This window comes from Lates calcarifer, linkage group LG18, assembly GCF_001640805.2.
Source record: "Lates calcarifer isolate ASB-BC8 linkage group LG18, TLL_Latcal_v3, whole genome shotgun sequence".
In the NCBI taxonomy this organism is placed as follows: domain Eukaryota; kingdom Metazoa; phylum Chordata; class Actinopteri; family Centropomidae; genus Lates; species Lates calcarifer.
The window spans coordinates 7,029,451-7,055,458 of NC_066850.1; the positions used below are offsets into that span (position 1 = coordinate 7,029,451).

Here is a 26,008-nt window from a genome sequence, read left to right on the forward strand (position 1 = left end):
ACGCTTTTGTATAAGACAGCAAATCTTCCTCCTCCCTGTTGACTTTTTTCACTTGTCTTTGCGACTTTGGCACATACACAGATTCATGCTGTATAGACTAAAAGTTTGTCATTGGCCTCCTCCTCCTCCTCCTCTGCAGAGCATCATGCCGATTTTCTTCCACAGCACTCTGCATACGGCAGACTGAATGTCCTGATTTTATGCTTGCTGACTCCAGTCTTATCACTGTATCCAATAAGAGGCGAGGGGGGAAAAACCCTCTTATCTTAATCTGGGTAATAACATGCCCAGCTGTTATCACAACTACGGTCAACTAGTGTGTAAACCTGGCTCAGATTCAAAGGATCTTTCAGGAAAAGCTGATACTTAGCATGTCGCCTTTACAATACGTGTGCCTTAGCAAAACTGACAAGACAAGACTCAAACATAAGCATGACTTCATGTGGTGTTAAATGTGAAAACTTTGCGTTCTGCTTCGCAAACTTTTCACTGTGATTGAGTAAGAGGTTAACGGTGTTGAACTCATTTGTACACATGACAAAAGTGACAGAAACTGAGAGCTTGAGAGTGAAGGGAGAGAAACCTTGCTTAAGTTATCGCCTCTGCACAGCTGGCCAGTCACAACATAAAGTGGGTGTGGGGTTTGCCCCATTTGAGAAATGCTTCTGTTGAAGCATACCGGCAGCTTAAGTACAACCTCACAGATCCACTAACATGGCTGTTCAGGCTCTTAATCTTGTTCTTGTGGCCGCCAGCTGACAAGTGGGAGAGGACAATATTGCAAATGGTTTACAAGATGCTCTCAAACTAGAGAGGAAAATGAAAGTTAAACAAGTCAATAGATCAAGATGCTCCCAAAGCAGATCCTCAAACAGCTGACATCTGCTGTCTTTAATTTGCTGGGCTAGAAAAGATTTGGTTATTTCACGCTTGTGCCAGTTCCCTCATATTGTAGATGAGGGACTGCCTTACTGAGATCACGCTTTCATGGCCACATTGTAATGGGAGATAAGACCGAAAAAACACAACAAAAGAAAACAAGAACAGGGTTTAGCTGGTCTTCAGGAACAGATCAAAACAAAAGGCTGCAATAAAAATCCTCTGTTTCAGGTTGCATCTGGTGTTGTTATTGCACCTCCTCTCACACTAACACTCATATATGCCGCAAATCACACATATGCAAGCGCACATATAGTCTAAAAGACAGATATTCGTATCAGTGCATGACTGTCCCTTGTCTTTATGTGTGTGTGTGTATGCGTGTGTGTAGGCGTGTGTCACTATGGGCTGTCAACTTTCTTGTTTTTTCCTCACATTTTATCTTCTGAAGAGTTTGCTGAAATAAATAATCGCTTTTGATCTTTTTTTTCCCCCGCTCTTGTACACTGTGGTTCTGTTAGCTGTTCTGTGCTGTATATTTTCCTCGTGTTCATTGTCTGTCAGTGTCTAGACAGACAAGAGAGGCAGACAGAACAGAGCAGGTAGACAGATGAACTGGCCCTGCACACAGCTGGTAGCAGAGTGAGTGAGGTCATACACAAAAAAAGAGAGGAAAAAAGGGTCAGAACCACAACCAGAACCACTAACCCAGGCAGCCTGGAGAAGAGGTCAGAGCTCACCACGGATGCAGCAGCAACCTCACTCTGCATTTTCTCCTCCTTTCTGCAGCGATGACCTTTCTCCAGACTCGTCTAAGGGGGAGGAAGGGAAGGGAGGAGAGGGGGAGCTGCAGAGTGAGGCCCAGTCACAGCCACAGCCAGAACCACAACCACAACCAGAACCACAGTCCCAGCAACAGCAGCAAGAGGCTCAGCCACAGACTCAACCACCACAGCCCCAGTCTGAGCCCCAACCACAGACTCAGCCCCAGCCCGAAAGCAAACCTCAGCCAGAACCCGAACCCAAACCCCAGCCGTGCACCAGAGCCTGAGCCTCAGCCTCAGTCCAAAGTCGAGGCTCCGAGCGAGGAGGCGGCTCAGGATGTCCCCAAAGCCCCTTCGTCTTGCAGGGAGGAGCAAGCAGCGGGGGAGCAAGAGAAACAAAAGTTGGAAGATGTTGCAGAGGCAAAGAGAAAGCAAGAGGGAGAGAAGGCCGAGCGGCGTGAGGGCGAGGCAGCTCAGGAGGAAGAGGAGGAGGAAGGGGGAGGAGCTAAAGGAGGTGGGGCGGGGAGGAGAGCCAGCCTGCACCACACGGCCTCGCCCTTGAGGGTGCAGCGCAACGGGGCCGGCTCGCACTCCGCCACCTCCGACTATGAGCTCTCGCTCGACCTCAAAAATAAGCAGGTAGGGTTGTGTTGGGGACGGGGGAGGGAGAGGGCTTGGTGTGTTGTTTTTGGGGGAGGGGGAGGGCGGAAAGTACAGTGACTTGGCTTGTGTGTATCGTACGTCTTGTGGTCTGACATGTTTGTCTGTCTGAGGAGAAGGACGATGTTTGGCTTGGAGGAAACGCTGGTGTTGGATGAGATTTTTATTTTTGTTTCTTTGTCGGATTGATCCCTATTGGCTCCTTTGGGCTACCCAAACCGTATCTAATTCCTTTTCTTCATTACCATAAACCATCATCATCATTGCCATGTCATCCTTTCATGGACATCCTCACTTGGTTTTGTCTTTCACCCAATTTAAATTGTGAAAGTATGTTTTCTGAAACTTAATATAACTATCCCCCAGGTACTTTACTGCTGTGCTGTAAGTTTCTGAGAACAGAGCAACTCATGTACATTAGGCTCAGGGCACTGTATTGTTTTTGGCATTGATGCATACTTACACATACACACATCAGGATAATATACACACAATGTACAATTCGTATTTGTATCTGCATGAATGGATTTTTTTTCTTTTTTTTTCCCTGACTGAATGATGGAAATCTCTCATTTCCGTGGAGAATAAAAGCATGTGACTGTTATCTTTTCTCATCTTGTTAGAGCCAGTTAAACAGATTTTGTCCGAAACTGATGTGTCTATGAACTGTGACTGTATCTGTACATGTGTCTCCATGTTCTCGTGTCTGTGTTCTTATCGCGCTGTTCATCAGGGACTCGGAAATCATCCGCATTACATTATCGTCTCCATTTCGAGAGCCATCAAACATTCGCCATCCATTTTCATTCATTTAACCAACATTCTTCAGTCCATGGATCTTCGAACAGGTAAGGCAGCAGAGCTTGGGTCCGACTTGTGGGGCTCCTAATGTGCTCCTGGTCAGTTTTCTGCAAGTGCAGCTTAGACTTTTATCAAGGTCAATAACATAATTACAGCTGAGTGACTGGATTAAAAGCTTTAAAGGGGCACTGCGCTGGTTTTTCGTGTTCAATTCAGTTTACTCATTGCAAGGAGAGTGATGCAGCCCGAAAAAAAAACAGTAGTATATTGTTTTATGTGGCTCTGGAGGAAGCTCTCCAAGCTGGATAAAAATTAACCCTGGTGATGTCATTAGGTTATCTCAGCATGTGTCTAAGACTAAGATTTTTTTTTCTTAATACACAAACTGGAGGTTTGAGGCTTGAGAGAAGTGCTTTTTTGGGAGTCGTGGAGCATTGAATGTAAGACATATTATGTTGCATTATGGGAAATTTGGCATCCAGTGTTTGTGGGACTAAAAGCATATTTTGGCTTCTGCAGCTTCATTTTAAAAAATGTGTTTCATGTGAGTTCCCTAAGCTTATGAAAAGAGCAGAACTAACTCATTGGGAGTCAGTTTTTCCAAACAGAAATGCCAAACTGCATCAGGCATTCTTCACCATTTTATGACATTTAATACACCAGACAATAACTATCATATTAGCTGACAATAGAAATAGTCATTAAATATTAATTGTACTTAGATACCTCAATGCTCATGGAGTAATTGCTTTCTATACAAGGCACAAATGTTGCTGACCTCCCTCCCTCAAGTCTTGACTTCCATTACTGTCACTGTAAGTGTGGTGTGGCACACTTGACCACACTTAAATCGATAACTCAGAACAATCAGTAAACAGAGCCGCCCTAATGTTAAGTGTTTCTCAGTCTCAGGGCACCAGCCACGGACTGTGAAAGTAAATTTATTCAGAGCCGACACAGTCGATGTAATTTGGATTGTGTCCTGCTGTGTCTATACTTGTTTAAAATCAGTGAATGAGAATTAATAAAAATAAAAAAAAAACTGCAGGATGAGCTACAGAGGCGTTGTGGTGGATGTTTACCGGAATCCATTTTCCAAGTGACGAACCAGTAAGATCTACGTATTTGAGTGGGACGGTTCACTCGATTTAGACTTAATTTCCTTGCTCATCACCTCCCCATTCGAGTTCTTTTAACCTCAGCTCCTAATGCGTGTCTCCCTCTCACCTCCATCTTCACTCTTTTAATCTCACATCTGAAAGCCCCCCCCCCCCGGTCCCTCTTTCACTATCTCCCTGTCAAAGATGCTGGAGATTCGCGATCAGCTAGATTGATCTCCTGTCTGCACAGCTGGGGATGCAGGGGCTTGATGGATCTACAGATCAATGTCAGGGTAATTGGATCTGTGGGGCGATTACCTTGATTGCTGGGAGAGAACCTCATGATGAAGTATTTGAGCTTTATCTCGCTTCAACTTGAGCGTTCAACCTCCAAAAACCCGTTGCTTTATTTAATAGGGGTTCAGTGAAGTTAAATTTCAAATAATGACTTAATTTAGAATGCTGGCAAATCTTAGCATTAACATTTTGACTTATGCCATGGGGAAGTGTTGTACATTACATTAATATGCATTTGTGTCAGTGAGCATTCGCTGGCCGTTTATGTGTTCTGCTTTCAGTACTGCTGCTGTTACTGCAGTGGCAGAGTTCAACTGAACACATTAACACTTTGTAACATTGGGGAATGAACAGGATAAGGACAGTTTTGAGGGTTTACTTGTATATTTTTTGAAGAAGATACATTTAAGATCAATTCCATTCAAACTCACCACAGCCAGTCTACAGTAGACTGCAATGATACCACTGACTAATGTCATATTGATATGTGGAAGTTTCCTTTAAAAGTGTGTAAGTCAATCACTGTTTCACTGACTCATTTGCAATCTGCACTTTGATTTGCTCAGAGTCTATTTAAACTCTCTCAGCCAAAGCCTGAGGAACACATCATTGTGTGTTTTTCCCTGTTTGCACAACACCAACAGACTTGTTAAAAAGTTCTTCATCAAATGCAGAGGCCTCGGAAAAGTAAGTAATCAATGAGGACTGCAGAGCCTTTTGTTTTACAGGATGATGAAGTGATAGGTGATGAGACTTGACTTTGAACGACTGCTCCTGCTCTGTAATTGCTGCTAATCTCTGCTTGAGTAGGCCCTAATTTAAGTGCCCAGGAATCAAAAGGCATTTGTCTACTCAAAGCGAAACATTCAGCAGTGAAAAGTTAAATCTGGCAGCTTGTATTCACTCCTAATTACACTGAAATGCACAAGTGACATGCCAGAAATGTCAAACAAGGCCCGGGTTAGGGTTCAGATCATCTTTTTTGTTTTACATTAAAAAGTCCCGTATGTTTAGTAGCTTGTCTTAAAACTGCTGATGCAAAAAAAGGCATGATTAGAAAATGTGATGACAATAGGTTGCTGCTTAGAACAGTAAAGAATTAATCATTTTGGTGAGACTATATTGTTTTTGTTTGACTGAGCTCAGTCAGTATAATACTGTAGTCTTGAAGTAACCACTGACCTTTCTCGGTCAGGATGTATCAGCTAAACATGTCTCCAGCCTTTGATGACATCAAGTCTTTTATTGTCACCCTCATTTTGTAATACAGTCAGCATTAGTTGTGTCCCAGTTTTGCGGTTATATAATCATCTCATTAATCATGCAGATGTTTCTGTGCTGTAAGACGTGCATGAGCATGAAAGCTAATAATTGCGGCTTTGCATCTTGCCCTTTATTTCTGCAGCATGTGAGATCTGATAATGTGCAGTTAAGGGTGAAAGCCCGTGAATCAGTATTTTAATCTTGATCTATATATGGCAAAAGAGTACAAATTAATGGGGAGGGTAGTGTCTAATCTCAGTGTGGCTGGTACTTAACAGTTCTGTGGCATTTTAAAGATTCGCACATCTAATGTCCTTTTTACGGGTATTACTACTGGTATTTGTCGACTGTTTCTACAAAATACTAATAGTTCATAAATACACATATCTGCTTTCTTTCTGAGAGTTAAAGAAGATTGATACCACTCTCATCTTTGAACAGTAAAAATAAAGCCTAAGCCCATTAGCCGATTAGCTTATCTTAGATCAAACACTCCAGATAGGGGGGCTCGCCTGGCTTTAACCCCCCTTTTTTACTTTAAGAGAGAGTTAAGCTAAGCTAAGCTAAGCTAACTGAACATTTCCTGCACAGACATGAGAGTGGAGTCTTTTCATCACTCCAATTTCTCAAAATGTTGAACAAGCCCTTTCAACTCGTAGATGTTGCTGTTTGACATAGCTGTTTCACCATATTCTGGAGTTCAAATAAAGTGCAATTTCTTCTTTGTCCTGTGCTGTACTGTGGCTAATATTGTAGCTAATGTTGTCAGCCAGTATTGTAATATTTTAGCCAATATTGTAGCTCATGAATGGAGAAATACTTCAACAGTGAGAGAGGTGACATTAGAAGCTTGCTCTTTACAAATTTAGTTTTACAAATTAAATGCAAATGTAACAAGTAAATCATCATGCAGCTTTAACATTGCTAAACAGAAGGTAATAAGGCAGACATGTACTGCAGGGTTATCTTAGGAAATACTCTTAAAATCCTCCAAAAGAAGAGGGAGGGCATAATAATCATGGTACATAACTCTAAATAGCAAAATCTGCCTCTCATACTTTTGTTTGACCTTTAGTTTTGAGACATTTCCATTTGAAGCACAGACATTTCCAGACTAAGGCACATTTCTTTTCCAAAGCCTGTGGGTATTAATATTTCATATAGAGAGAAATACAGAGAAAGTCCCATATCAAACCAAGAAATCCATTGTCACTATCTGATTCTCAAAAATCAGCTCCTGCAACTCAGAAGTACTTGAAATGACTCTGCATTTGAACTCAAGTTTCTATTACAATGTACAGACAATTACCTCAAATTTTTATACTTCTTAAATCCTTTTTTATGAATGTGTACTCAGTTTGACTTCAGGGGTTTTAGGAACTGATGTCCTTGGCTTTAAATATTTACATGTCTCTTTTATCCTCCCCTATTCCTCTCAATAGTAACTTGCAAATTCTACTTTTACTTCAAACCTCAAACTTTGGTTTCAATTTCCCATCACACTCACTCCATGTTTTTTTTCTATACAATACTGCAGTGTTGTACGACTTTCCACTGGTTTGTTTTCCACCCCCCTAATCATTCAAAGGGGAATATGAGGTCAGCACAGGGCTGATCTGCCTGTCAAAATTGATTTAGAGACCCTGGTGGAACAGAGAAGTGCCATCACTGTTCTCTCAAACCACTGAATCTCCGGAATAATCTCTCTCCATCAGCGCTTAGTGAAGTGATCAGAGTTAGAACTGACAGTCAGCTAATGGAGGGGATTTTCAGCAGCGTCACTCTTGGTGCGGTCATCCGTCTCACCACCTCTTTCTATATCGTACCGTCTCCCCAACACTCAAAGCCACTTGTTTTCTTGAGTCTTCAGTGCTTTGCTCATCCATCTTTTTGTTGTTTCTCTGTCCTTCCCTTTTGGTACATGTACAGATGCTACAGTGGTCAATTGTGCTGGTATTAAACGCTATGATTGTTGTGGCCATAATTTCCCTGTAAACCAGCAATGACATAGTAATCAGTCAAAGTTTAAGATGGAAATTACTTTAAATGTCTCTTGTCTGTGCACATATTCATGTTTTTAAACGTTCAGATTTTTGGAGGGGTTGTTAATTGCTGTGGAAAATCAAAAACAATGCAGCACACCATTGATCACTTTATAACATTTCATTCTCAGACTTCTTTAAAGTAAACCTGTGTGATTTCTCTTAGTTTTTTCAAGTCAAAGTTTATGATTCAGCCCACTTTAAAGCAATTTGTTGCAACCAATGATGAAAAGTGACCCAAAGGCAGAACACAGACTCCAGTGTCCATGTTTTCGAAAAGGTTTATTACAAAAATGTAAAAGCAGAAGGTGGTGATGAAGGTGGTGGAGTAGACAGGCTTAAGAGGGTCATGAGAAACAGGATTAGTTCAAAGACATGAGGAATCAAAAACAGAGCAAAAAGCATAAGTTGGCCAAAGCTTAAGTACCACACTGAACAACAACAGTGGCAATGAGTGGAGTGAATACCAGGGTTTAAATACTGCTGGTCTGATGAGGTAATGAGGAACAGGTGAGCTGATGAAGTTCTCCAGAGAGGGAGAAAGACAAGAAACACAGGGGGAGGGGAAAACAGAGGAGACACAAGAAAATGGGGGAAAGACCCACAGCCATGGCTGAGAGCATGACACAACTGTAATTGATCATGTATATAATAACAATGTTTGCTAGGGAAACAAATATGATAATATAATGAGACACTGCAGATCCCCTTGGCTTTATTGAGCTTTATAGTGAGTGTTAGCTCATTGTTTAGCTTTACAGCCCACAACGTTGCTGTTTTGGCTCAGTTTCACTGCTTTTCAACTGCAGTGACTAGCTGGTGAACATAGTGGAGCCAGACATTTCCTTAGGAACAGAGCTCAAAGAGAATGATTGTTTGATTGAGCCAAAGACATGACTCCAAATGACTAATGTTGCTCCATATTAACTTAAATGACAACAATTTATACAGAAATGAGGCCAAAATATCATGGATTTGAGTGCTGCCATCTTGCACTGGTGACATCATTTGGAGCCAGTCTGTGCAGTAGTAATCAAGGAGTGGAGCTGCGGCATCGAATCCCCACCCATACACCTGTCTGACCAATCTTAAGTTAGTCACGATGTCACGTCCCGTTTTCATAGCATAAGATAATTCCATTTCCCATCCACTAAAAGCAAGGGGCAAGGGTTTATGGCCTACACAGCAGCCAGCCGCCGTGGGGCTTTAGTTTTGGGGACCACTCATGTTGTCTATCTTTTTATACCGCTTTATACTGGTATTTCCTGCTGGGTGTTAATTGTTGAGGGCAGAACATCTCTGTCTAACTGGTTGAAAGGCGCCTTTATGGCTAATTAAAACAAAACTGCTAATGAAGACAGGAGAGCGCTGCGTTTGTGGTGCCTGTCAGAAAATGTTGATAATCAGTAGAATGTTTTACCACAGTGTGCAGTAAGACCAGTATACCAGTACATCTCTTGCTCCAACATAATCCTTGCTAGCCTGGCATCAAATCCTGTTTACTTTCCTTACTTTCTTCTCCATCCATCATGTCCCAGTTCGTCATAGTGGCTGTAATTCCATCTGAATGGCAAAGTGTATCAGATACACACTCTGATAAAGAAAGCAACGTGACCCAAATGCTTTATTCATTGTCCCCGACCCGGCTTAAACAGAAGGCAAAACAAACAAGCTCAACTGCCACATTTAATCAAACGGAGCCTCACTGACGGCCCGTTCTCACATCCAAGGGCACCTCTGCAGTGGAACTCTGCAGAATTTGTTTTGATGGGGGACACCTTTCTGAGTAATGAGGTCAATCACATTACCTCTGCGCCTGTCTTTAAAAAGAAAACCTAAACAAGGTCTATTTTGGTGCGCAGTGATAAAGCTAACCTTGTCATTTCAAGAGTGGATGCAGCGCAGTCACAGAAAGAGTCCAGATTAAAAAGTGATGAATATTCAGGCTGAGTTCGACCAGTCAGCCAGAGCTAACAGCTATTGAGAAGTCGCCATCAGCAGATACAGTAGAGCTCGGGACCAGCGTCCTATTCAGGAGCCACCTTAATATTCTCAGTACGTCTCACTTTGCTCTCAGAGGCTCTGCAATGTAAATGGAGTAGATAAGATGGATTTTCAGTATCATTTCACTTTTCTAAAGAGCTTTGTATGTGATTCCATTCCTCCAATGACAACCAGAGAGACTGCATCTTGTTGAACTAACCACTTATCACAAATTGCAAACCCTCGAGGCATTACAGCCTATCAGTACCTCTTTGCAGGAGTCCACATGAGGTGGCTGGGTGACTTTGTCCAGGACTAAAGTGAAAGAAGATTAGCAGCTGAAAGTCACATTTTGATCCTACGTAACCACAGGAACCATTCACTCAATTACATTTGAATTTTCAGAGAGGATATTTTACTTGAACCAAATTAGTCCTCATGTACACATCACCCTGATAAAAGAAGCCAGCTTAAGAGAACACTGAGGGAGGGAAATGGCAAGGATTTCTATTTCCTAGAATTAAATGCCATGCTATTTTTAATTTCCATTTCTATGCAGCATATTTAGAAAATATACATTTTTTCATGTTTGTCAAATGACAAGATGTGATACTCCCATTCTTTCAAAGCTCAAACCTCCTACACGCTTGTTGCCCTTGATAAAGTTAGAACAGAAACAGAATTATATTCATTGATTTAGTCTGAATGAAAAGGATTTCGGAGCGACTCAAGAAGATAAGCGCTCTTTCTGGGCACTTCCAGAGATACCCGCACCCTGATTGTTCTGGGAAACTCAATGAGGTTTCATCTAGTGTTTGAGCTGCCGCCAGATGAGGATGGCTATATTACATCTCTATCTATTTCCCACAGCATTTGAGCAATTTTTCACAGGCAAGATTAATGACTTGTTCAGTTTCAGACAATTTAAAGTTGCGTGGAGGACCTCTCTATGGAATTCACAGAGATTATGAGTTCTATTTGCTGAGGAAATGAACAGTTTGTCCAAATGCCATGAGTCAGCCTTTACTGTGTTCTCTCTTTCAAACTATGGCTTTGACCAAACTGTATATAGTTTCAGTCGACACATCAAAAGGCCAGCTTGCAAAATACAATTACAGAGTCAACTGAGACTATTATTATTTGAATTCAGGGTACTTTAATATCTGAATTTTGCCTGCTGCTCCCAAAAATTGGACTTTACAACCTTTTCTGTCTCCTGGGAGCTGTATTTTTTTTTGGCCTCTTCTTCCTCTTTTACTGTTCAGCTCATTCATTCCAACTGCACTCCACCTGTTTTTTCACACAGCTTTGCAACTCACACACAATATTCATCTATCATCATCACAGTGACAGACAGCAGAGTATAAATGGCATGCATCAACCCCTCTTACAAATATAACCATTCATGATACAGGGTAATATGGGAGTTGAAGAGCCTTACTTTTATGTTTTTCTGTGTGTATCTTGTGTTTGTACCCGTCATATATGATTCAGTCCAGACAATTATGTTTTACAGTGATTGCAGATTGCCCTCACAGGCTTTTAGCTCTGTCTTGCAAATTAATAAATGCAATAGAAATGCCATCAACTCATCATTCTCCTTTTATGTCCCTCTTTCCTGTATTTTCTAGATCGAAATGTTAGAGCACAAATACGGTGGCCACCTCATCTCCCGCCGTGCCGCCTGCAAGATCCAGACCGCCTTCCGCCAGTACCAGCTCAGCAAGAACTTCGAGAAGATCCGCAATTCACTGCTGGAGAGTCGCCTGCCTCGACGCATCTCTCTGCGCAAGGTCCGTGTGCAAAACACGGAGGGTTTCTCTGCTGAACGGGCCCTGGCGGAAGGCTGTAACTTGGCGGGCATCCCATTGGTGCGCTCACCGTCTCTGCCTGCCACAGTCGGTGGCACCCTGACTGACCTGGAAGACTCGTTCACCGAACAGGTCCAGTCGCTGGCAAAGTCTATAGACGACGCGCTCAGCAACTGGAGCCTGAAGACCATGTGTTCACTGCAAGAAGGCGGCACTTACCAGTTCAGCGCCGACTCCTTCAGTGCGGCGGCAGCAGCGGCAGCCGCTGCAGGAGTAGGAGGTGGGGGAGAGGGTGGTGGTGTGGGGGAGTCGACGATTCATCAAGGCCCAGTTGACCCAAGTGACCTGTCAAGAAGTGCGAGCAAGCTGATGATGGCGTTTCGAGATGTGACGGTGCAGATCGACAGCCAGAACTTCTGTGTTTCATCCTCGGTCATGGAGTCGTCTGCCTCTGTCACGCTCGGTAGCTGCATCCAGCAAGAAGGAGCCTCCGCCACAATCACAACCACTTCTACAACAACAAACTCCACACCAGTCTCTGCCCCACCTGGCCCTCCACAAGAACCTCCTCCTCCCCCTGCAGAGGTCCCAGCTGAACCCATAGATCCCCCACCGCCCCCCCAAGAACCCCCACCACCCCCAGAATTAGATCTAGAAGGAGGTGAGCAGGATGTTGAATTCCCCGCTCCTCCTCCGAGTGAAGAAGAACTAGGGGAGGTGGAGCAACCTCCGCTAACCCCTCTGGAAAAGATGGCTGCCCCTCAAAGCCCTGAGAAAATTGTGGTGGTGGCCCCACCACCCACAGAACCCCCTCAGGCTCCTCAGCCGCGGGAGGCTGTACCGCTTGGGAGCTCTCCTGTGGCAGAACCCCTGGATGTCAAGAGATGTGGCTCTGAGACAGCAGATAACAGCTCAGAGCAGATGAGCAGCAGCAGCACGTCCACGGAGGCACGCTCCACATCTGAAGCATCGTCCAAGGAGGCGCTGCAGGCCTATGATCCTCAGCCTGCCACGCTACCACTGTGAGAATCCTGCCAGCTGTAAATCACCCACACTGTCCACTGATGTCATGCGAAAACGCCTCTACCGCATTGGCCTCAACCTCTTCAATGTGTGAGTAGCCACTGCATGTAAATTCCTTTGTGTTTAAACGATTTGAATTGAATTTTAAATCAGACTTGGTGTTACCAGTTCTTTAACACTATTATTTAGCCATGATTAACAACACTAAAGATCACTGAGATTTTAAAGTTGCGTGGAGGAATTTTTAAAAGAGTTAAATGAGCTTCTTCTGTCCCTACCAAAACTGTAGTGCAGTACCCCTGAGTAGAATTTCAAAACTATTTATCTACAAAAAATGGAGCTGCCATTTAAATATTACCTTCAAAGAATTAGAGATGCTAGTGGTATCAGCCAGCTAACTACTAACAACTACCTAAGTAATGTGAGTGCTCTGCTTGACATATCTTATGGACATTACTACTGGGGAGGCTTAAAGAAAAAAGGACCGGAAAGGATAGATTTATGACATCGGTCTGTCCCTCATGCCCTCCTCTAGGTGCACCTAAAGTTTGACAGGGCCCACTGGACTCAAAAGAGCAAAGAAAAGCACTTTCCGCACACGTACCCATTGTGCTGATATAACAAAGAGAATGAAGCCCATGTCCCGAGCTAGATCTCAAGTCTCCTTTTTGTTCTCAGAAAGACAAATCAGCATGAGGGCTAAAAGAAAGAGGGTGAATTATTGAGACAGTGAAGTGTATATTGATTGATTTGTGAGAAGAAAGGAATGAAATGTTAGTACATGGCTGAGATGCAATAAGAAAATCAGGGATAACCATACATTACACACCCAGATCGGGTGGAAATGACAGTTGGCCCCATTCCCTGTAGTGTAGCTATGCCTGTCAAGCTTTTCATTCAGCACAAATGCAGTTTACAATGATAACAAAGGCAGATTTACCACTAGAAAGTCAAACAATGGGTCTTTGATTTCAAACAGAGGTTGACAAAATCAAGCTTCTCACTTCTACCCAGCTGCTGCCAGCTGAAATAACTGTTGCTGACAGACGCTATCATCTGTAGCCAGCTAGCTCTTTAAGCAAATGTTATGATGTTTCCAGCTCACTGGTTTGAAAACAAGACTCTCAAAAAGGGATCTTAAATATGTGCTTGATGGTTACCGATATCATGCTAAAAGACTGAGGGTAAAAGGTACGTGTCATGCAAAAAATCAGCATCCTCCATTGGGGTTACTAATGTGGATAGCTAATTAGCTGTAAACCTGTTAGCTGGGCATGCCAAGAATTGCTGTGCAAACATATTACCTATGAGCCAAAACATTATGACCACTCACCGATTATGCAATAACAAGGTCTGGGGTATATTAGACAGTAACTGAACAGTCAGTTTTCATAGTCAGTATTGGACTACAAGAGAAATGGGCAGGTGTCATGACCTGAGCAACCATGACGATTGGATAAGGGTGTTGAGGGGTGCGCTGGAACCAGATGTCTGATCTACACATCAACCTTGCAACTTAAAGGACTTAAAGGATTGGCTGGTGGCATCTTGGTACCAGATACCACCTGTAGAGGTCTTACAGGCTGGCAGGTCAGAGCTGTTTCAGCAGGGACCACCCCAGTTGTTTGCCAAAATCTATTGAGGTAACTCTTGCATTCTGAACCAATGCCCAGTGACCACTGTATTTCCCTCTGTGGCGTCACAAATACTCAGCAGGAGGAAAACATACTTTCTGTTTTGAGAGGCTTTGCAGCTCTTCAGTCATTGTGAATTCGGTTCCCCTCGCTGCCTAGTGAAGAGTGACAAAGTCAAAACCAGATAAGAGCTTCCCAAGACGCTCTCCAGACAGGTGCAAGGTGGTTACATGGCAGCAACAGATAGGAAGAAAAATGTGTTGCCATAGTAACAGCAGTGAATGGGGGCTAGCACTGACTGAATCTGTTGATTTGTTTGAGACAAACACTGAATGCTGCAGATGTTTCTCAGTTTTGAGGATGATACCTTGGCAAATTATGACCTCCAGTAAGTTCCTCATTTAAATAATTAATTATATATTGAGAGAAGAGCATTTCTTACATATCTAACATGATTCACAAAAGCCCTGATTGCATTTGTTCAACACTTTGCATTTCCCTTTTGGAAATGTTTGTAATCACATAACTCCTGAAAATTGTGCATAGCAGCCAGCAGCACACTTGGAAAGAATGATTAAATAGGAAGATTTACCATATGCTCTATTAGCATTTCGCCCCAAGCACACCCTGAAGGACCTAAACACCCTAACTGAACTAGACTGACTCAGATACATTACAAGTTGAGCTCAACCACTGATGGACTAGCTGGGTAACAATTAGTTGGAATACAATTAGGGTTGAATCTAAAAATTAATGGCAATGATCCACAAGGCCTAAAGTTCTCATTAGTCATTCTGCTGGGAGTCATGAATGTAATTAAAAGTTCCGTCAGCACTGTGTGAACCGGCACCTTGGGAACTGGAATGAAAAATTTGTTAACATTTCAATCTGGGCATTTTTTTTTTTTTTTTTTTTTTTTTTTTTTTGTTCCTGCCACCTCAACCATTTTGGTGAAAGCTCTCTTTACTTTCTAAAATATCTTGGAGTGAAGTGAAAATACACAGTGTTCCCTTGGGTGCAAAACCACTACAAGATTTTGTTAAGATATTGCCCCAATTAAGCCCATCGAACACAAATTCAAAAGACTGGAGCTCATAAACACACATTATCTTTTTGCTCGCTGCCAAGCTCTGCAGCGCCATAAAAGTGCACAAGAAAGCCGATTAACTTTGACTCAATGCCGGAGCGTGACACTGAAAACAAGAGAGGCAGGAACGAGCTGTGCATATAGAGGGAATAATCACAACTGGAAATATTCAAAGTAGATAAAATAGATGAATTAAAGGTCTAAAGGGGAGTTGTCAAGTTGTCAAGTAAATTTGAGCATGGTATGTTTTTCAGTTTTAGGTCCAAGAGGTCCAAGTGCAATATGGATACATTTATCTGTACTACTTTTTAAGATGGTAACATCAGACAATGACATATGTTTGGGAAAATCTACAAAAGAGCATTAAGAAAAAAGTGTTAGAATAAACCTAAAAAATCATGAAACCTGAATGCCTTTAAGGACTGACCTGTGGTTCAAGTTCAGGTCAAAGTTTTAGCCATGCTTAAATGAGAGAATTAATTCAAAATTCAAATAAATATATGAATAAATCTAAAACTAAAACACAGTCAGAGTAGACAATCCAAGGTATTATTTGAGATTTAATCCCAGTTTATTAAAGTTGGATTAGACGTTTTCATCCTATCACAAGCTTGGCATCAACATTTCCCTCATCACACAGTCTGTTTCTGCCCCTTTTTACTTTTTGTCACTGTCCATTGAAAACCACATATCTTCAAATTGAATCATTTTGAATTTCATCATGAAAAGTGATTGGAAAATGTTTTGGATGTTTTTATTGATAGAGGACATTTGGGGTATTATGGTGCTGATGCCCTATCGATAGCCAAGAATGTCTATATTGGATAGTTATGCAAAATCCTGGACTGCATTCAGTGTAACCTTTTTTCTTTTTTTTTAGACATTGAATGCCAGTGTTTTTAAAATTCTTATGGCAGGCTGTGATAAACTAAATCACTTAGGTAAAGTTCAAATAAGATTGTGGTTAGTATTAATTTGAAGTAGGTAAACATATTTAGCTGTGTGAAGGGAGGTAAGTTCGTTTAGACTTGGAGAGTCTATCTGCAAAATCCCGATTACTTACAATAAAGACTTTATTCATCATATACTCTGTAAATTTAATTACTTTGCCAAATACGCCTACTTTGATAGTGTCAGTCTGAGTGGCAGAGAAAAATTGGATGTAGCATTCATCTGTTTGTTCAAATTTTAGAGAGAAGGAGAGAGGAAGTGAGAACTGTAAACATTTGTAATGACTTTTTAATGAAAGCTCTTGGTTTGATTACGAGGTTCGGTTACTTTTTTTTAAAAAGAAAATGACAGGTTTCATTGCCTCCTCTGTCTATTTGCAATCCCCTCTTCTCATTCCCCTGATCAGACACCTTGAAAGATAAGCTGACTTTTAATAAATTGGCTACGAGGGAAAGGAGAGATAGAGTGAGGAAGGGAGAGCAAAAAAAAAAAAAGAAAGGAGAGAGAGAGAGAGAGAGAGAGAGAGAGAGAGGGCAACCAAGCTTGAGGCTTATTAGTTCCACCAGTTCATATCCTCCCTCTAATACCTGTTGTATCCTTTGCATCTTAAACAGGGCTGTTTGCTTTGGGCTAAAACTTGGGTATTGCTTGATCATGCGGACAAAACAGCTCACACATATGCACCCGGTTAGGTAATGTAATGCGTGAGTGTGTGTGTGTATATGTGTGTGTGAGCTTGTGTTTGGCTTGCAGCAGGTGGTCTATACACCACCTTAGCGGGAGGATTGAGAAAGGTAGGGGAGAAAAGTAAATTGAAGAGAAGAAAAGTCAGAAGTTTTGGGTGTATGTGTGTCTGTGTGTGTGAGTGAGTGAGTGTGCACCAGAATAAAAAGGTAGAACAGCGAGGAATGGAAATAGAGTGCAAAAGCACGAGAGGGGAACTGAAAGAGACACAAAAAGGTAGAGGGGGAGGAGGTTGAGAGAGAGAGAGAGAGAGAGACCACTTGATAAAGTTTCCAACTTGAGTGTGGCGGGAATGACAATGACTCCATTATGTGAGGAGGGAGTGTTTAGGGGACACTGCCACTGCACAAGGGAGCTAGTACCAAAAATTCAACAGGGGACGGGCAAAGAGAAAGAGAGGGGAGGACGTGAAGAGCTGTGACATTAATGACAGATTCCTGAGTAGATTTCTGTCTCTGACTTTTCCTATTTCATACAGCTTGGTTAGACGTGCCCTTATTTCACTTTTCTCCCTCTTGCATTCTAGCTTGGTGAAAGCATCGATTAGACATCAGAGCGGCTCATGGTGGACTAACATCGACTCACCATGCATGCATAAGAATGGCGCACGATTGGAGCTTTATGAATTAAAGAAAAGGTGGCATGAGAGAGGTATAGGCGATGATGTAAGTGTTAAGATGGAGGAAATGACTACATATGTCAAGGAAAGCTAATTAACACAGTAGATCAACAAAGCCTGCTGAGCTCCTCAAGAGAGACAACCTGCCATCACGAGGAGAGAGCTCTATAAAAAACTTGGTGCGTCTGTGTATGTGTAAATTGGTATGTACACGTGTGCTTGTTTGTGCATACACAAACCTTCCCTGTATTAACATTCTGCCCTCAGTGCTAAATGACCCAGTGCATAATTACAAACTCTGAAATCCAGATGGCAAACAGAGGAAGCATTTCTAATTTCTCACAGAACCCAACACCCCTTTTTTTTAATCCTCATCTGCTCTTGTTATTGAAAGGATACAGCTGGTCATATTGTACGTTTTTCATGTTATGAACCTGTTCCATGAAAAGACCAAAACCAAAAATGAGGTGATTCTTTTTAAGTGCTGTCTGTAGAGCTTGATGTAGCATACTCCTCTCTTTTGCCCTTTAGTAATAAAAAACAACACTACAATGAGCCACATTGTTGGATTATGTAACATGCTTCTTAATTAGTTTATACATGGGTACAACTATGGTGGCCGGAAAATCTATATATTTGCGACCTGTTTATGCCTACTTTAAGAAAGAAATGGGCTTATTTGCTGGGAGACACTGATCAGGTTAAGTACTGAGAGAAGGACTAACATCCACATTGCTGGTTCTAGTCTCGTCATGAGATTTGCTGACAATGAGTAAAGGCTCATTTAACTAACACACTCATACACAGCCAGTGGTACTTGTATTCCATGGGGCACTTTTGCAATTGCTGGGTGGTACATAGAAAGGTTGTAGAGTAGTTCAGTTGATTTGGGAAAAAAAAAAACAGAAATTACAATATGATTACATTATATAAATTAAGTAAGCTGGGACATTGGAATACAGCGTCTTGTGTGAATGAGTGTTAGCAAGCAAAATATTTTATGCTAAAGCTAAAATGAAACACCATTTAAATAGTTAGCAATAGTTAGCTTAAAATAATGAATACTTGACTGAAGTCAGTGGCTAAATTAATGTATTAACTGTTTAAAAAGTTAGTGTACTGGATAAATAGTGAAATAACCAAAAGTAATGGATTAATGGTTGAAAAGGTTAGCTTAAAGTAATGGGCACATGGTTGAAGCAGATTACAGCCATATACATTTGGGACATGAGGGATGGTTCAGATGAAGGGGTTCCTCTGACAGAGCCCTGGGTGTATATCTGACACAAAAAAGTTGGGAATCACTGTTCTAAAATAATAATAATAATAATAATGCTAACCTAAAGAAAAGAGCTGTAGCCATATCACTAAATTCTCCCATTAGCTGCCTCCTCAGCGAAAGCATTCTTGATGGACAAGAGCAATGCCTCACAACAGCAAGTCCACATCAATGTAATGATTCAGGGTTTTGAAGCGTTTACAGTTACACCACACAATCGTGTTTCCTCCCAGAAAAATGCACAAGGGCGCTTACCACCCATCAATCTATCACTGGTTAGTAACATCAACAGAAATGTGTGCATCTGGAGAAATAGGCAACATGCAGCGCTGACAGTTAAGCATTTGTAAGGGCCATAAAACACAGTTCTGAGGAACGGACACTCGGCACATCTGTCCATTAGCAATAAAATAGAGGGCCAATAAAAGTGGATGTCAAGATGGGGGAGGGATGTATTTATGATGGGATGAGAGTCCAGTATGAGGCAAAAAAATGGTGTGCATACAACAGGGAGTCAAGAAATGGCTGTGAGAGGGGGAAAGATACAGTATATGGGCATGTGGCAGTTTATTTTGGGAGTTGCCATTTTAGCATGACATCTGGGTCCTGTCTGGCACTGTCTATTCCCATCCCTTCCCCAGTTTTGTGTGTGTGTGTGTGTGTGTGTGTGTGTGTCTCATGTTGTGCTCTTGTTCCCTTTTCACATCCCAACCTTGTAACAGCTCAGTTCTTGAATCACATGCTCCATCCATCCTGCACAAATCCTGAAACCTAACTTCAAAATAAGTGCATGGTATAAACCAACTATGACTGTAAAATATTGTATGACTTGAAGCACAAGACATGACTTGTTCACTGTTGATACATTTTGACTGGAACGATGAGAGCTCTCTGTTCTGTGTTTTTATGACCTAAACCTAATCACTGAATGGATGCACAATGCAAACCCTCATCTTGTAAGTGCTGTACTTTGTATGGCCTTCACTTATGATAACAATCTCCTCATGATATGCTTGCAGTATTCATAACGTGGCACATCCTTTGCCCAAAGACATGTTGCCTGTGAACATAATCGGTCAAAAGATAAGTCTCCTGAGTTGAAATTACTGACTTGGAGGTTTTCTTGCAACATAAAAACACAAGTGTATTTCCTCCTTTGCTCCTGAGAAAGGACAGACATTATCTGCACTATCACAAGAGGTCCATGTCATGGAAAGTATAAACAGGGTCATTTTCAGTATTTGAACAAAACAACCCATGCTTGTGATTGTCTGATGAGGCCAGTCTCATTCTGCACCTCTCATCCGAATCTATCCATCTTGCATCATTTCCTCCCCTTCCCTCCCCACTTTCACTCCTCTGTCCACCTCTTATTACGAATAATAATCACCATGTGTGATCCATCTGTTTTTGGGCAAACATCAAATGAGTGATATCTGCCAAATTTTTTTGGCGAGGCATCACCTTCAGCTGAGAGGGTGAGCTATGGGCTGTGAGCATGTCAAGGCAGATGCTTTCAGGGAGTCCAGCCGTGCTCATCGTCCTCCCTGTCTGTCCTCACACTCCCATTCCCTCACATCTGCTCTGTCTGGTCCTCATCCAGCCGCCTCCTTCTGTCCTGCCCTTTATCCTTCCCTCCCCTTTGTCCCACCCTCGTCTTACTAAACCCATTAGCTGTGGTACACACACACACGCACATCGCTCTGTTACGTAAAGGTTGTGGTTTAAACACTGTATAGAGACTAGAGAGCTGTGGCAACAATGCAACAGCCTCCCTAGAGCAACTATCCTCTGTGTCTAATAGGGTTATAAATAGTTAAGATATTACTCCCTTGTTCATACATAAGTAACTTCTGTCATGCAGTCGGCTGAAAACTATCTTCTGATAGGCAGAGATGGATTTTGAAAACAATGATTCATGGAATCCAGTGAGTGTTTAGACAGTTTTTCTGAGAGCACAAGCATGGAAATACACCTCATCTCACCAAACCAAATAGATGTTCGTATAGACTCACTCACACATAGACACGTCCCAGCACAAGTGACAGCGTGATGGGATGTCTTTGTGTATCTAAAGGATTCTACCTATGATTTTAGCTTGCTATATTAAGACTAACTGCCTCTTCTTCTCTCACTGTGGAGGTGCCCAACTATGCAGCAAGCTAATCACACTGACAATAAAGGTTGAAGACAACAGTTGGCCTTTGAAGTTTTTAATAGAAGCAACTGAAGCTGTGAAAGCGGTATTGGACAACAAAGTTAAGGATAATGTTTACAAATCAGCAAACAATTGAATGAATTGAATACTGTTAACTATAAAAAAGAATCCAATTAAGGGAACTGTAACCCTGACGATAACTCTGAAACATGGAAGCTAGATTCATACTAGCATAGACCAGCTGTCCACATTAGAAATACAACACTGGAATTAATGTAGTAAACCTACATAAAAGTCAACAAGAGTAAAAGAAAAGAGTAAAATTAATCTAGCCCAACTTTAGCCTCAAACAGATCATAGGTCTGGTAAAATGGTGGATATAACGATGTCAGTTAAACTGCTATGTGCCAGTAGTCGTTACTAACCAAATGTTCAACTGAAAACAACTGCTGATGGAAGATGAACTGTACCCAGGCATTAATGGGCCAGAGTGGACTCCCACCAACTTTAATTAACAGGAAAATGAATCTGATTGGAGGTTTCATACATAATAATATCCGGCGAGTTCATTCTTCATGTGCTGCATTACTTCCTACCATCGAGATAATCATTCAACAAATCAGAAAGTAACATCACTCCAAGGCCCCGTCCACAACAGATATCTTTTTTGCATTCTCTTCCATAGTTGGACTGGTGATCGGGCATACCGGGACAAATCCCAGTAGGCCCCTGCATCAGTGGGGCCTTCAAAAAATCCATAAAGTTTTTTTGTGGTCCTGTCAGTTACTGGCTCTCTTTATATTCCTGTCATTTGGGGAGCACCTGAGAGCGCTGTGCACACATGTTCACAGGCCAATTGGCCAAACAAAACGTTTGAAATCTTATGAATTAAGTCTTTTAAGAGAAAGAATGCCATTTCTACCTCTACTAAGTTATATAATATTGCTTCAACTTCAGACTGCCTACATTACAGACCATTTTCAAAACCATATCACAAATTTTTAGGTTGATTTACAGTCCCCAGGCAGCCACAGGTTTCTATTAATTTTTGGTGCACTGGTTAAATCAACTGGAGAAACTTGGCATAGGTAATCCATCACAATTACAAACTCTGCCTCAAGCTAATCTTAGACCTGTCCTGGTCCAACAAAGTCGACTTGAGAGTTGAGCTCAAAGTCTACGCATACAAGCAGGGATTCAGAGCTGCATCCCAAATCAACCATTATTATTCTGGCAGTATCCTCTGAATTTAGCATAATGTCGAGCTGTTTAGCGGTTGTTAATGAATGTTGTAATTTGGCATGGGAATGAATTATGGGGTGGCATGGGGGTGATTACTGTGCAGGTAGCACAGTAATCGTCCAAACCACTGATTTTAACACAACCACTGATTTTAACACAAATAACCTCATCACCACAATTAAACAATTTTTATTATTTATCTTAATGTCCTTAATGCTCTATAAGAAGTAATTACAATTAATGATCATTAAAAAGCAAATAAAGAGCAAATCATCTGTCACAGTCATGCTACTACCAATATTTTAGAATTAAATAGTAGCAGCTTTAAAGTACTGACAGGTCACCTACAAGATTTCCTCTCATTCATTTATTCATTTCTGTTTTTTCTCAGAAATCCTGACAAAGGCCTTCAGTTCCTGATCTCACGCGGCTTCATCCCAGACACACCCATCGGCGTGGCTCACTTCCTGCTGCAGAGGAAAGGCCTCAGTCGACAGATGATCGGAGAGTTCCTTGGCAACAGCAAGAAGCCCTTCAACAGAGATGTACTAGAGTGAGTAGCGCAAATTATTTCCTGAAGCCATTTTAAGATACTGTACCCTCCCCTCATTAAGTCATTCTGCTTGGTAGTCCCTCTATTTTCTGGGAGATCAGGTGTCAGTTTAAACTACAGGACCAGATCTGACAAAGGTTTTATAGCACAAAGAAAATCTCAGCTTTATTAATCATGTTGATACTTGAGCCACCTGTGTACTGGTTTTTGTAGTTTACACATTTTTTAAAAACTCTATCTCGAGATGGATTCCCTCAAATCTAAATGTGAAACTGAAATTATAACTTCACTACCTGCTTATGTGAGAGCTGTTATTTTTGCAGACACTGACATTTCATTCTACTTTTCATCACAGCAAACAAACTGAAAACAAGCTCAAATTGAAGTGTCACGATTCTTCACATTGCAAATCTAGGCTGACTTGGAAGACGGAATTATAGAAGAGTGAAAGAAGCTGATAAGACAAAAATATAATAAAAACCTTTCCTGGCCTCTTGTTTCTCTGTTTCTTTTATCATACTAATATCAAACCCACAGTTGCTGTTGTATTGACATTATTTTGTCAGACAAGAACTAAGACACAAGGAGCAATTTAGTTTTCATCTGATAATGTAAATATTATTTTTGAGCTTCCATAATCCATCTCAGCAGAGTAGAGGAGCCTCAGCTCCTATTGCCTGTGGTTTTGTTTGGTGCCATCTTTAAATTAAATCTAAACCACTAGTGTAGATCAAATGATATTCTGTTTGGAGCACAGGGGGATGCACTGAGGTGTATGGATAAAGTGTGTAGTGTGTGTAAGTGTGACATTTGTGCATCTGAGCTAACGTGTGCATTTTGTGTTTTATCGTGGTATCTTACTGTGGTCTTTGTCCATGTCCAGTATAGTAAACACAATAACTCAGGAACTTAATAATCCACAATGTAGGATGTAGTTACTTCATATATATTATGATAATTAATTATAAATGCTTATAAATACTGAATATGAGGGATTAAAGTGTTACCACTACATTAGATAACAAAACAGCTCATTTTCTTCACTATTGGAAGCTGTTTTCAAAAGAAGCACTGATCAATGTTTTTATTTTTCCCACTTTTTCTGTTCTTCACAACAGAATAAAAATAAAGCAGCAGGGAAAAACATGAACCCAGGGGGTTTGGAGAACAAGGACAGATGCCTCCTTCTAGTATTAGTCATCAAATAAATCTGAAGACGCTATCACACACACAAACACGCTTGCACACACATACACATGACTCACTTCACCCCGCAAGTTTCATCATAGGTCATTACCCTGATTATCATTTATTTGCTTTGAAACTGCAGAGGTCTCCCCCCAACACCACCACACACTTTCTCTTCTCCAGTTATTTCCATCTTTTAACACCTTCCCTACTTTATCTCCATAATTGTCTTTTTTAATTGTATTACATTCTCCTATTCACCAATTACATCTAAATTTGCATATCAACCAAAGAAAGCACTGCAGCTTTTTCTTTCATCCTCCCCTTTTGTCAAAGTTATCAAACCGAGAACACACTTTAAGTCTTTGCAAGGTCAGATGAACACAACACAGCACTCTGCCAAGTTGTTCACTCCAGGTCACCCTCATCTAATATCCATATTTTCTTAAATGGACACCACCGTGGTTGCACATACATTTTATTAACAGGACTATGCTTTTAAGGCTTCAAACTCCAATTCTCTGCACAGAGATAGTCTTAGGGCAGGTGACTTTGGGATAAATAGATGTGTATTTTCTCAATTTTTTTTCCTAAAGAGCAGTCATACAGCAGCACTCAGGGGGGAAGTGATGCTGAAGAGGAGCATGATAGGAGAGCGCAAAGTGCGTGTGAGAGCACTTTCGATAAAGTGTAGTCACAGGAGAACGGGTGAGGGATTGCAGTCTAATGTGAAAATCACTCATGGTGATTTACTGAGCCTAAATGCACGTGTGTGCGTGTGACTTTCTGTTTTTGTGTGTGTAGGAAGGGTGTGAATGCATGTGTGTGTGCTGTTTGTGTTGTCTCCTGTGTTCCTGACTCCTTTCCTTATAAAGCTAATGGTGCCTCACTCTATTCACATTTCTTCAAACATAAACAACAATAGTTAAAATGTCTCAAGTAAATTAAGCCAAATTGCAGTTATAGATTCGGTTTCCAAGAAATGTGGCACCCCGAGGACTCATTTATTGATAATATAGTGTACTTGTTTAGCAGGAAAAATGAAATCTGCTTTACTCCTGTCATCTGCTCATTGGCTGCTCAAAATATGGTTCCATCTGGCCTGCTGTTTCTTCTTATTTGCATATGTGTGTGTAGGTGTGCACCTGCTATCGCAGCTTTGTAAATGTACAATTTAAGCCTTGCTATGACATCACAGATCGACAGCGCATATGCACAACAGCAGCATGAGTGTGCATATGTGCACGTGTTGTTGTGTTTGTATGTGTATGGGGAAGAGATGAGAGGAGAGGGAGAACGCTGATGTACTTAGGCTAGAGAGCCTCTCGTCTGACGTTACATAAACAAGGAGTGACAGCCAGAGAAGAGGGGAGAGAAAGGTTGGCGGAGCGAGGGAGTGAGTCATGAAGAGGGCGATCAGAGAGGCTCGGCAGTCAGGAGTTGATCAAAAAGAGGATCAAGTCAGAGTCATTGCGCAGTATAAGCTTTAACTTTATACGCATTGTGCAGAAAAAATGGGTTTCTAAATCTAATCTCTGGGAGAATACGATACACAGCTCAACTCTCTAGGCTATTTTCAAGCTGCTAGTGATGTTACAATTACCACTAATTATAGCAGTTGCATTAATGCAATGGTTACCATGGTCACCTCATGGTAAAAAGGTTCTGGGAAATTTGTGCAATCCACCGGTGACTGAGGCCTTACTGAGCCAGGAAAGGCTCCAACCACTTGCACCACTGTACAGGCATAAACAATGTAGAACGGATGGATAATTGTACTGGATTATAGTTGTAGTAGTTATACTGGTTGCAGCAGCAAAGTTGGAGCATAAGTAATAATCATAGCACAAGTAACATTAGAAGAAAAGTGGTTACAGTTGCAGACATGGGTCAAGTCGAGTTAGTTTCATCCTGTAGAGCTCCTGGCATC

At 41.5% G+C, this 26,008-nt stretch overlaps 1 protein-coding gene across 1 annotated transcript in view; it reads left to right on the top strand.

The window, feature by feature from the left end:
* The window catches only part of LOC108879655 (IQ motif and SEC7 domain-containing protein 3-like), a 99,522-nt gene that overhangs the window by 46,186 nt on the left and 27,328 nt on the right, over positions 1 to 26,008 (top strand). Inside the window, 5 exon segments of the mRNA XM_018671014.2 lie at positions 1,669 to 1,915; positions 1,917 to 2,282; positions 11,421 to 12,593; positions 12,595 to 12,713; positions 22,729 to 22,890. Coding sequence (XP_018526530.1) covers positions 1,669 to 1,915; positions 1,917 to 2,282; positions 11,421 to 12,593; positions 12,595 to 12,713; positions 22,729 to 22,890 — 2,067 coding nt within the window.